Raw genomic sequence first — 12,045 nt, 5'->3', positions numbered from 1 at the left:
AGGTCATTGAACATTTCATTTCTTCAGCCACAGGCCTCAAAAAATTCCCTCTCATTGTCGGTAAGTCCGTCCGTCCATTGCTAACCATTAATAAGCAACTAAAAACCTGCTGCTTATTAATGGTTCAGAGAGGCATTTAGGTAGCATGAGGTATTTTATGCATTTAACTGCTGTCCTATATCTGTTTTCCTCTTGTATATCTTATCTGGTGTTTTACCATTAGATTTATTTGATGTGTGTGATTTTAATTCTTTCATTTGATTTAATTTTCTCAATTTTATTTATTATGAAGCACTTTGGGGCCTGTGTATGTGAAAAGTGCTATATTAGTAAATGTTGCTTGTTTGCTACACCTCAAGACAAATTCCTATAGATAAAGGATAATATGAACATTATTATGGAGGCGGTGTCATGACAGGGTGATGATTGTATATTTTTTTTCTTTCTTGCAAAAGGCAGGGTCTCTTTAATTTTCTGTATTTTTTTTCTTCTGTATTTTATGTTTTGTAGATTTCTTTTTTTATATCAGCTGTGAGATCTACTGGGAAAAAATAGTCTAGATCAAGAAAGAAATAAAGGCGTGTTTCTCTTGTCCAGTTTCAGCTGTGTGAGAATGATCACTCCATTGATATGTTGAGGTTGAAATCAGGGCTGAGTTGAGAAATTCTGTTGCAAATATTTCCAGGTAATTCTTATACAGTCCCTAATGTGCTTTGCCAGGAACTTCATCGTGACAACATATGACAACATATGAAATGATAAGTGCGTTCTGCCTGGAGATTTGAATTTACAAAATTATTCCATGCATAGAAATGCAATGAAAATGTTGCAGATGAAGAGTAAACAGCAGTGAATCAATTTTATCCCAGTTACATTTGAACCTTTGTAGTCAAATGGTAATGTGTGAGTGCAGTAAGTATGGCAGACTAAACACAATTGATCATATCAACGCAGGTCTCACAAATGCGCTCAAATCTAAGTGTTCATCTCAGTCTTAAAGTTCAATGAAAGACCGTTGTGTAACACGCATCCATGCTGCATATATAGGTCTACAAACCACGAAGCATTCACGCATACAACAACTGTTGCAACATAATATGTTTGAAGTCAGCAGTCAGCAGGGGCCTGGTTTGGGTGTCTGAGTGTGTTCAGGCCTGCAGTAGGGCAGAGGGTGATCTGATGCAGCCCCCTCGCTAGTTCCTGCCATTCTTAAGGTGTCAGCATCACCTAACAGGAGAGACAGGGGCAAGGAAGGGTTGAGGCGTGCAGAGGAGGTGTAAGAGGAAGGAGAGCGTACAGCACTTGTCAAAAGGTCAAAGTCCGCTGTGCCTGAAGCGGGAAGCTGCTAAGAAGACCATAAGTGATGCTTGTGCTCAGACAGCAACAAGAAAACAGTCTCCATCAACAGACCACAAAGACGAGGGGGGTGCTCAGTTGGTGAGAGGTGAGAACAATAACAAGGGAGGATAGACTCAAAGTGCAAAACCTGTAGCTCTATAAAAACCAATGACGTAACTGTTTAATTTGATACAATTACTATAGTGCTATTTTTTCTGCTTAAAAATAGTGAAGACAACAGATACCACACATAGCTTCTATTTAACACTGTTTATCAATTCAATGAATGCAGAAGTCAAAAGTTCTTAAATATGTATATAATTCCAGAGTTGAGTAAGCCTGAGTATTCTGGTGCACAAGGCTGCATATTAACCTGTTTCAAAATGATTCACACACAGTCCCTGTGCTCAATGCAAGATCTTCCACTGTTGTGTGAAGGAAAGGAAACAAACCTAAGAATCTACGGCCATGCTATCAGGTCTCTGAGGCTGCACAGCAGTGCTAATGTTCAGCATCTTAATTTAGCATGTTAGCCTGTTAACATTTGGTAATTAGCTAAAAACAAGAAAAAAAAAAAAAAAAAAACTGGATAAATTACACGGCTGAAAATGAAAGAACACATGCTAAGCTAATTACATGTATCTATGGGCTAGGTGTGAAAATGATAGTAGATTGTGGTCTCCTACATTTTAAGCAGTGGAGGAAAAGAAATTTCAGCCAAACACTCTAACAGGGTTGAAAACACAGTGCAACAAGAGCAATAATAATGTGACATCGGTGGACATGAAGAGAGACCTGCTGTAAACAGACTTCACCTGTCATCAGCTTCACGTGAGTGACATGAGTTTAAACAGCACTAACTGCAGATTAGTGCTGACTGAAGACATCAGCTGGGATTACATGGTCTAGTATGCAACTTCAGCTCAGCTCTCAGATTAGATCAGATCACTACTACACATACTCATTATACACATCTGACTTGACAAGAGAAGCAGCAGCTTGTGACAAAAAGCCAGTTTCAGTGGTTTCTGTTTAAACCGCCTCCATTCTGTTGCCTTTACACATCACACAAAGCTACAAATAACCCTTTCAGCTTCTGCTGGCATTCAGAGGTTTAGGTCCTTTAGTTTTATTTGGAGGGACTTCAGTATGTTAAACTTTAGACAGCACTCATTATTTTCAGGTCACAAATGAAGCAGCTCTAGGAGTTAATGAAATGCAGTAAATAAAGTTTACTGATCATTTTAGTTTTAATTCCCTTTAGATATTTTTAAAGCATATTTATGGACACATGCAGCATATTATCACTGTCACGCTGTAGCACCAAAATGATTTCAGCTTGGTTAAGCCTAAAACCAAAGGGATATCACAGATATATTATGTCTAACCAATCATCTTTCTAGTGGTATTTCATCTTTAACATAATCGGCCTCTTGTTTGTTATTGTTGAGCAGCAAGCATAACAATACATACGGTAGCAGATCACACTTTGTTTTTGCCATTCCTAAGTAACCAAAAGTGTGAATCACAAGGGTGCTGCATGTGTTGTGGTCTCAGGGTAGGAAGCAGGACCTCATTTTGTGGTGCCCTTTTTTTTTTCCATTTCCGTTAGTGCCTTGCTGAGCCTCTGGTTCATGATGTTTTTCTCTGTCCACTGGACTGCAGATGATACAAACAGTGAAACGTATAAGTTAAAAAAAAAAACCCCATCAGAACAAACGGAGCTGAACAGTATATTATTAACAAATATATATATAGAAAGAGGAACAGGAGTGAAGACCTAGCGCCAACCCATTTCATCTGTCTTGTGGCCGAACCAGAGGTGGGGGTCTGGGGGTCGGGAAGTCACAGGGTGGCTGATGTAGGAGTCCTGGGTGAGGGATTTCCATGTAAAAGGAGCACCTAAAGATGGAAGGTGCAGTAGGTTGAATTCAAGGTGGGATAGAGATTAAGAGACTAAGAATTTACAACCATGTTATCTCTCTGAGGCCGGATTTAGACATGGCAACATGTTGAGCTGAACGTTAACATCGGCAATGTTCATAACGACAAAGCTGCTAGCATGTTAACATGTAGCAGGCATAATTCTTAACATGTTGACTGTCTTAGTTTAGCTTGTTGCCTGGCTAATGCCTTCGTTTGACAAGTTGGCACGTCAATATTTGCTAATTATCAAAGAGAAAATCACCGCTGAGGCTGACGTGAATGTCAGTGTTTTGCAAGATATTATTATTGTTATTATTATTATTATAATTATTATCATTCTTGTTGTTGTTGTTGGTGTTCGTAAACCAATGGGATCAATTACAATTGTGAGATGATGATGTCAGTGCTAGCCAACTGACCAACTTTCACAACTATCTGAGGCCAAATCCCATGAATAGCTCCGTGGTTTTGATATTGACATTTGCCACCACAAACCACTGGTCACAACAGATCACGTAAGGCTGTGGTTACAAAAAAACCCCCCTCAGAATATCTTTTATTGCTGATGAATTTAACTTTTCATTTGCCAGAGGAATAATGAGGTGCTTCTGTCTCCAAAGGTTTCATGGTCTCCCATTAAAGAGCACAGTGAGTGAGATTAAGTTAGTGTGCGTCACACAGTGCGGTGTGCAGCGGTGCACATGGCAACATTCACACGCAGCTCAATTATTCAGCAGGACAACACAGATTGTGTTTCGGCTACTCAGGGTTCCCTTGATTTACGATACCATCATGTCCATGTGACCCCTGCCTCTGAAATGCTGTCGGTCATGTGAGCAGCATGTTGAATAATAACAGTCCCTCTCTGTGCTGCGCGCCCACACCTCCCCAGGCTGTAGCTGAATGCAAGCAGCACTATCCAAACATATTTTAAACATCTTTATTGGACCATGGCTCAACAGTAATTTTCTTAAACACAAATTTGAATAGAATTTAGGACATCACACAAAAACAATATGGTCAGAAATGATGATTCCTCCCTGCCTGGTCAGCCTTTGTGTATCCTGATCCTGAGGAAGTCTTTTTTCTTACACCAACTAGAAGAAATTAAATAAAGCACTTTATCCATGACAGCAACTGCAGACGCTTAGGAAGTTGGGATTGGATGTTGGTGTACAGACCTGGAAATATATTGGCGCGGAGACAGTGGCCCCAAGCTGTGATAGCTGTGGGGACACGAGGAGGCTGATCCAGGATCAACACAGCGAGGCAGTAACAGAGGCGGCACCAGAGGGGTTTCTACTGGCCTCACCTACACACAACACAGCTTTGTTCAGAGGAATTCATAACTAACAACAGGATTGTTACCATTCAGCAGAAAAAAAGAGAAAAAACAATGTAGGGTTCTCACCTGTGCCTTTGTCAGCTCGGTGTCTGTTTGGCCAACTGCGGGCATATTAGATAATAAACCGCAGGAGGGGTGAGGCAAAACAAAAGGTGTTGAGGGTGTTAAATTTCTTAAGAATTTTACTTGAGAACATGACATCAGGTTTCACCTCACCAAAAAAAAAAAAAAAAAAAAGAAAGAAAGGAAAAAAAAGACATTTTAATACTAACATTGCCTGCAGAAAAAAAGTGTCACACGCACACATAATTCTGATGTTTATTATTCAGCACCCCCCCTTATTGCTCCAATGACAAGGAAACATTTTGAAGAGCAGTTTGTCAGATGATATTTCAGACCATCTTAGATGAGCTTTATGGATCATGTTTAGATATGGTTTCTTCTTTGCATGATAGAGTTTCAACCTGCATTTGTGGATTGAGCAACAAACTTTGTTCACAGACAGTGGTTTTCAGAAGTGATCCTGAGCCCATGCAGTGTTTTCCACTATAGAATTGGGTCTGTTTTTAATGCAGTGCTGCCTGAGGACCCCAAGATCACGACCATCCAGTGTTGGTTTTCAGCCTTGTGTCTTTGCCTACAGAGATTTCTCTGGATTCTCTGAATCTTTTAATGATATTATGAACTGTAGATGCTGAAATTCTTTGTAATTTTACATTGAGGAATATCATTCTTTAACTGTTACACTATTGGCCCACACAGTCTTTCAGAGTGGTGAACCAATCATCTACTGACCTGTTGCCAATTAACCTAATTAGTTGTGAGATATTTAACCATGTGTTTTGTTTTTTTATTTTTTTAGCATTACACAACTTTTCCAATCTTTTTTTGCCCCAGTCCCAACTTTTTTGAAACATGTTGCTGGCATTAGATTCAAATTGAGAATATATTTTTCATAAAATGATAAAATTTCAGCATTTCAACATTTCATATGTTGTCTTTGTTCTATTTCCAATTAAATATGGGCTTACATGATTTGCAAATCATCGCATTCTGTTTTTATTGACATTTTACACAGCGTCCTAACTTTTTTTTGGATATGGGGTTGTATATTTATACGAGACAACAATCCAAGATAATGACTCACATGTAAATTTACAACAATAAAAATAAGCTTCATATTTCAACTCCCACCAATTTTACACCCCCCCCCCCCTCCCGGCAAAAAAAAGACAAAAACAAATACTTATCAGGTCTTTTATTCAACTTTATTTCACAATTTTATGCCATTTATTGTGTTTTCTGTTATAATACCACACACAAATGTCAACTGGCTAAAACAATATAAAACATAACTTCCACAATTTTTCATTATTTATATTATGTACATGCACTCATTTACTTAGAGGCAAAAAAATCTCAGGCTTTCGCTTACTCTCAAGTGCACTTTCATCTGCCTTCCTTGCTGGTTGAGAGGCCATTCCAATGAGGATCGTTCAGCTTCTGTTGGACTTTAAAAGTCTTTTGGATTTATAGAAGTTGATATTAATTTTATACGAAATGTGGGATAAAATGACTGAATGAATTGAGCCAAAACACACACACACCAACAGTTCTTATTACTTTTACTATGTAACTTCTCCTCTAACAATCTTAAAGTTGGGAAGCAGAGGACACACACCGATGTTGAATGTGACTGAAGTTCATCACTGTAACAGACAAATGGTTTCACTCCCGGTTGGATTCACAAAAATAATCTTTACACTAAGTTTATCTTAGTTTTACAATAAAAGATGAATGATAGAGGAAAAATCTGTGACTCTACCCTCCTCTGACGTGGACAGTGAACCACTTCCTACCAACATAACTGCTGTGGTTTAGCTTGTAAGTGGCAGTATTGTCTTTTACTTGAATTTGACGTATTGTTCTGTTGATATCTTTTTTTTTTGACTCTGATGTGATGGTGTGATAGGAATGAAAGAGGGGATCATGAGCACAAAGAAAGCAGTCACTTCCATTGTGCTTCTGACTGCTTTGCCCCAATTTACGCCCATAATCATCAAACACTATCTACAACATTTCTGGGGTTTGATGGTTTGATAAAAACTGGAAGGTTACGAATAAGCAAACACCGTTCCTCTGCCACAACCGACCAACATTACACAGAGAGTGGTTTTGACATGAAATCTTATTTCTACAGCGCTGTCCATACATTAGCATGATTTACAGAATTAATGGAGGCATGGGTGATCTTAGCAGCACTCATGACAAAACTGGAGATATGGATTATACAGGAGTTACAAAGAGCAAAGGTCATGTTGACAGCTAGGATCATCAGCTATGCATTAAAATGCATAAATATTTCTTGAAGACAGTAAAATTGTGATCTTTTGTTGTTTAAAAAAGAAAGAAAGAAAGAAAGAAAACAGGCTCACTTGTCATCTGTGTAATAGTATAATAATACTCAAAACTGGATTCTTATTGGAGTGGTCCTTCAGGTGCCACCTGCCTCCTGTTTGTAACCTCTACCAGTTCAGGCTGCTCTGGCAGGATAGAGGCCAGCACTCCTCTCTATGTGGGGGCAAACTTCTTGGCCTGTGCCCTTACTCGCTTCTCATAGTCCATCCTGTTCTGACTGAAAGACAAAAATTAGAGAGAGAAACATATTTTAAACCCTGCTAACATTACTCATAAATTTCCTTAGGATTTCATTCTTACAGATATCACATCAGTGTATAAAGTGGTGAAAGAACTGGAAACAATTCTTCCTTCTTTCTTGTTATGGCTTACCTTTGGTTTCTAAACATCTAACATCTGAGATATCTTAGAAAATGAATACTGTCCTGACAGTTCACGACTTTAAAATATAGGCCTTTACTTTGTGCAAAAAATTCCACTTGTAGCTCGCAGCAAGGGCACAATACAAATAAAAACTGCAAATGCAGAAATGAAAAAAGAGCTGACATTTCAGCTCAGCTGTTTTGAAATGATATTGCTGAATAAAAAAACAATTCATTCAGGCTTCATTTGCATGCTGGTCAGGGCAGATACACTTACCAATAAATTGTGTAGGCCTCTGCTTGTGCTGGGTCTTGAATGTTAGGCTCATTCAGCAGCTCCTGGATACCCAACAGGATCTGAAAACACAGTCAATAATCACCCAGTCAGAGTCCAATAAGTGTCATCGTTGATTGATTTAAAGCCCACTAGCTTTGGATTCATGGCAGTTAACTCCTGCTTGATACACACAACACCAAGTATTTTACATTCATTTACTGAATTGTGCGATGAAAGGTTTATACTCACAAAGCAAATGACCAAAATCAGAAATAACCTAATGATAGATTAGTAAACCAACCAACTCCACTGTTGATGACAGTGACTATGAGGGTGTTCTGACCTGTTTGATGGTGATGGCTGGCCTCCAGTCTTTGTCCTCCTCCAGGATGGACAGACACACAGTGCCTGATGGGTAGACATTTGGGTGGAATATTGGTGGCTCAAATTTGCCTGAGTGGAAATCATTGAAAAGAAAGTGAGAATTTTAAAGCTTGAAGCAAAACTGATATAGTAATATTAAAGATAGCAGTACAATGTAGTTGTTAAAGAAAACCATCACTACCATAAGTTTTTCATTCAATATCTATAAAACACAAGAGGATCTGTGACATTTCGTAAATCTTTCTGTGACAAATTGTGCAATTTTCCTCACACCTTTACTGCTGACATCACTGATCAACTGATACTGTCTTTGTTCAGCTGCTGAGCTCAATATCACTACCCTTTACTAACAGGAGTGCTTATGTACTACAGGCTAAGCTCAGTAACAAAGTTTTCATTGGAGAATGAAATGTACCGTCCTACTCTACTCTACTTAAGCTTGCAATACACAATATGTGTTTTTTTAACCTAATGGCACCACTACACCAAGGAATTGTCAGTCAGACCCCTGGAGTAAAGCAAATGACATTAGTCTAGATTTTACTTGCATATGAAACTTTTTTCACCATCACAAAAAGAAACTCATCTTGTACTCAGGGTTTGCTGTTTACACAAGGTGGTGGCTAAACCTGGTTTAATGACTATGTTGCCAAAACTCTTCCTCTTTTATTTTGAATAGACAGCTGCATGTAAATTTCTGAACTTCAACATAAAATGAAACTATGTACTAAGTGTACAACCATACTCACATTTGGGTGGTGAGGAAGGGTAGTCATCTTTGAACAGCATTCTGAGTTTGTAGAGTCCTCCCTCCCACAAGGTCTAATGGAAGAATAAATACATAACAACTACTTTAGTGAACTCACTGAGGAAAAACAAAGGGATATTTGACAAAAACAAAGGGTTAATCTAAAGTAACAAAAAATGAATGATCTTCAAAACACTGGCATATTTTAGTGTGGAGCCACAGCAAAACAAATATGCGGACATTATGTAACAGTTATTGCACTTCAGAATAAATGCACTTAATAAAGAAAAGGTATCAATACCACAGTATTAAAATAGTAAAAGTATGTAAGTATTGGCGTCAAAACATTAGAGATGTTCCAGTACCATTTTTCCTCCCCAATAGTGATTCCAATACCTGAACTTGGGTATTGGACAATATAAAAAAATAACAATCCAATACCATTGTATAAAAATAAATAGATAAATAAATGATAACAGCTGTATATTGATGCCTTGCATGGATGTGATATGGTTTCTATCATTGTTGTATGGCATGACTCACATAAAGCCCTTTGTGAAACATGAACAGATACATGAATGCCTCAGAGTATTTATTTTATTCTAATTTGAGTGTAAATCATAAAAAAAATAAATATAGGAATAAATAATAATTCCTACACTAGTTAAGATAACACTAGTACCACCACTCAAGACTAAAGCCCTGTACACATTGACTTTTTCTGGTGGAGCTTTCCAGTTCAACATATTGGGTGCATAGCCCTGCATACTCACCAATACCTGATCCAGTACTTTAGGCAGTATCAAAACATTTCCAAATATTGGTATCAAAACAACTCTGCAAAACATACTCAGTATTGGTAGATTAATCTATATTAATACATCATAAGTTATTAGTAGGTTTACATTTTGTATTAACAATTTGAATCTGCACAGTAACTTGTAACTACAATTGTCAAATATAAGTATTTCAATAAAAAAGTAAGATTTGCCTCTGAAATGTGGTGGAGTATTAGTATAACATTGCATACATTGGAATTACTCAAGTACAGGACCTCAGAATTGCACTTAACTACTGTACTTGAGTAAACATACATAGTTACATTCAACCCCACTGGGTCTGGTCATCTTTACAAATGCATGACACAAATATTAAAGAATGGGCTGTAGGATGTTGTGTAAAATACAAAATTACCTATACATGTATCAAGGATTGTCCCGTAATAATCTCCCTTTACAGTAAACGTGAATACTACTAAGGAAATTGTGGATGAGAGCGTTAACGGTGGTAGAGTAAAAAGTTCTTGACTGAGGATTATAGTTTGAATGTCAAAGATGTATTCAAATTATCTATTGCTGGCCACATGAAGAAGACAAACAAACATAAAAACAGCTGCTCCACTCTATTGTGCAAGTGGGCCGACTGTGGCTCACTCTACACTACAGGGTAACCTACTCCTTTCTTCCCTGGAATGGCACACTCCCAGTTCATCAGATTCATGGTCCCATCAGGATTCTTCGTAGGCACAGCAACAAAACCCTACATGATTTATAAGAGACACATAACATCAGTGGGCAACCTCCGTCCTGCTTGACTGCATGGTTATCTACTTTGCACTAGTAATTAGAAAATAAATCTATGAATCTATCTAAGAAACGGGTGACAAAATGTTGATACTACATAATGATCAACACGCAGCTCCTTACAAATGGGTGGTCTTTTCTCCAGGCCTTGCGCTCCTGGGACAGTCTGCTAAGAGCGATGCCAGACATTGTTGCTCATCAACGCCTCCCTGTGGAAAAACAACCCAAAACAAATTAATTATTCAAATCAAGCTGTCAACAATCTAGTGAAATGCCCGCGATTGTTTCTTCTGAAAAACATAATACGTGTTGACAATTTACTACTCAACACCGCAAAAACGGACATTATTTGATTCCAGTAGAAAGGACACGGTTCATTTAGCGTCAACAATCCACCGTACCAGACATAATATACAACCATAGCGAACCGTACCCTACCAAAAACTAACTCACACTAGTTTCAATGTTAAACAACAGTCTTTTAGTTCAACTTACCTCTGATTTTATTTGGCTAAGTATCAGAATTTCGTCGGTTTGAGGATTAGCTTGTTTGCTTCGCTAGCGCTAACGTTAACGTTACGGCCGACAAAACACACCCTTCGACGCTCAAAGACAAAACTACTGGGCCAGTTAGGGCGTCAATGACCAAACCGGTTGAAGCTACTACTTTATCAACATTCCTCAAGCACACTTCTCGAAATATATTTGTGTTATTTTTTGACAATTTACCACAGTTGTGTAAAACAATGTGACTCGTAGTATCGTTTCGGCAGCTAGCCTATCGCCAAAAAGGACCCCAATTTGTTTATTTCTTTAGGACCTTCAGGCAGTTTACGGGACATCCGACTGACATGCGTCAGAGACGGTCGGCCATCTTTGTTGTGGCATTCTTGTTCAGGAGAAGTTCAGGATTTTGGGTGATGCAATCTTTTTGTATCATGTCCTCCAAATGCGTCAACTTTCAATCCCGCTTTTTACAATTTGTTTATTATTATTATTATTATTATTGTTGTTGTTGTTGTTATCATTATTATTGTTTATTTATTTATTTATTTATTTAGCTCTTTCACATCAACCTGTCTGGTATATATCACATTTGTGTAAGTAATATGGGCATTATGCATGTGTGGTAATTAAATGTGATTTAAGTCTACAGGACTGTGATCTGTTATTACCATTACATTTTAAAGTCAGGTAAACTTCAGTGTCTATGTCGTGAAAAATGTATTCTTATCTTTTCTTTTTGGCCTTAAATATATTTCTTCCCTTAAAATCTTGTTAGCAAAATGAGCTTTACTTGTTTGTAATATTTGAATGGTGTGGCCTGCCATTGTGTTTAATATGGGATTCAGAAAAAAATAAAATGAAAACAACTTTCTTATAAGACCTAATTAAATACTGCAGTCCTATCTTTGCTAAACACCTTGCCTGCTCATGTTGTAGGCCAACCTACAGGCTAAAGTAGCACCTCCACTATTCAGTAGCTACTACTGTTGTGCAAAGTTTGCCCTGTTCATGAGCTCATATAATGGAACGATTTAAGCAAAATTGGATATGGTGATTGTTGGGATTATTGACAGTATACATTATCACATTATCCAAATGATCACGTGACTTGTGTGTCCATGGGTGATGGTCAGAAGCCAAACCGAAATTAATGAAAC

General features: G+C 37.9%; 1 protein-coding gene and 1 long non-coding RNA gene across 2 annotated transcripts; both read right to left on the bottom strand.

Moving 5' to 3' along the window:
- Positions 1-2,278: 2,278 nt before the first annotated feature.
- Positions 2,279-4,661, bottom strand: LOC139608888 (uncharacterized). The gene is made up of 3 exons (XR_011685109.1): positions 4,446-4,661; positions 3,130-3,240; positions 2,279-2,997 (listed from the first exon to the last, which is right to left on the bottom strand). It is a non-coding gene; the product is annotated as an uncharacterized lncRNA (long non-coding RNA).
- Positions 4,662-5,852: 1,191 nt separating this feature from the next.
- Positions 5,853-11,195, bottom strand: LOC139618373 (SUMO-conjugating enzyme UBC9-like). Its single transcript, XM_071474245.1, has 7 exons — positions 10,877-11,195; positions 10,505-10,590; positions 10,254-10,337; positions 8,800-8,872; positions 8,010-8,119; positions 7,667-7,746; positions 5,853-7,244 (listed from the first exon to the last, which is right to left on the bottom strand). The coding sequence occupies exons 2-7, from the start codon at positions 10,568-10,570 to the stop codon at positions 7,181-7,183; spliced, it is 477 nt and encodes a 158-aa protein (XP_071330346.1). The 5' UTR covers positions 10,571-10,590; positions 10,877-11,195; the 3' UTR covers positions 5,853-7,180.
- Between the last annotated feature and the right edge of the window lie 850 nt (positions 11,196-12,045).

This window comes from Trachinotus anak, unplaced genomic scaffold (genome assembly GCF_046630095.1).
Source record: "Trachinotus anak isolate AG129_WGS33_773 ecotype Australia unplaced genomic scaffold, CSIRO_AGI_Tana_v1 ptg000003l, whole genome shotgun sequence".
Taxonomy (NCBI): domain Eukaryota; kingdom Metazoa; phylum Chordata; class Actinopteri; order Carangiformes; family Carangidae; genus Trachinotus; species Trachinotus anak.
This window is presented reverse-complemented; position numbering and strand designations above follow the sequence as displayed.

Coding starts and splice junctions, on each gene's coding strand:
- LOC139618373 (XM_071474245.1), bottom strand. CDS start 10,570: ATGTCTGGCATCGCTCTTAGCAGACTGTCCCAGGAGCGCAAGGCCTGG. Junction 10,338..10,504: donor GGAGAAAAGACCACCCATTT/GTAAGGAGCTGC, acceptor TAAATCATGTAG/GGTTTTGTTGCTGTGCCTAC. Junction 7,747..8,009: donor CAGCCATCACCATCAAACAG/GTCAGAACACCC, acceptor CTGTGTTTTCAG/ATCCTGTTGGGTATCCAGGA.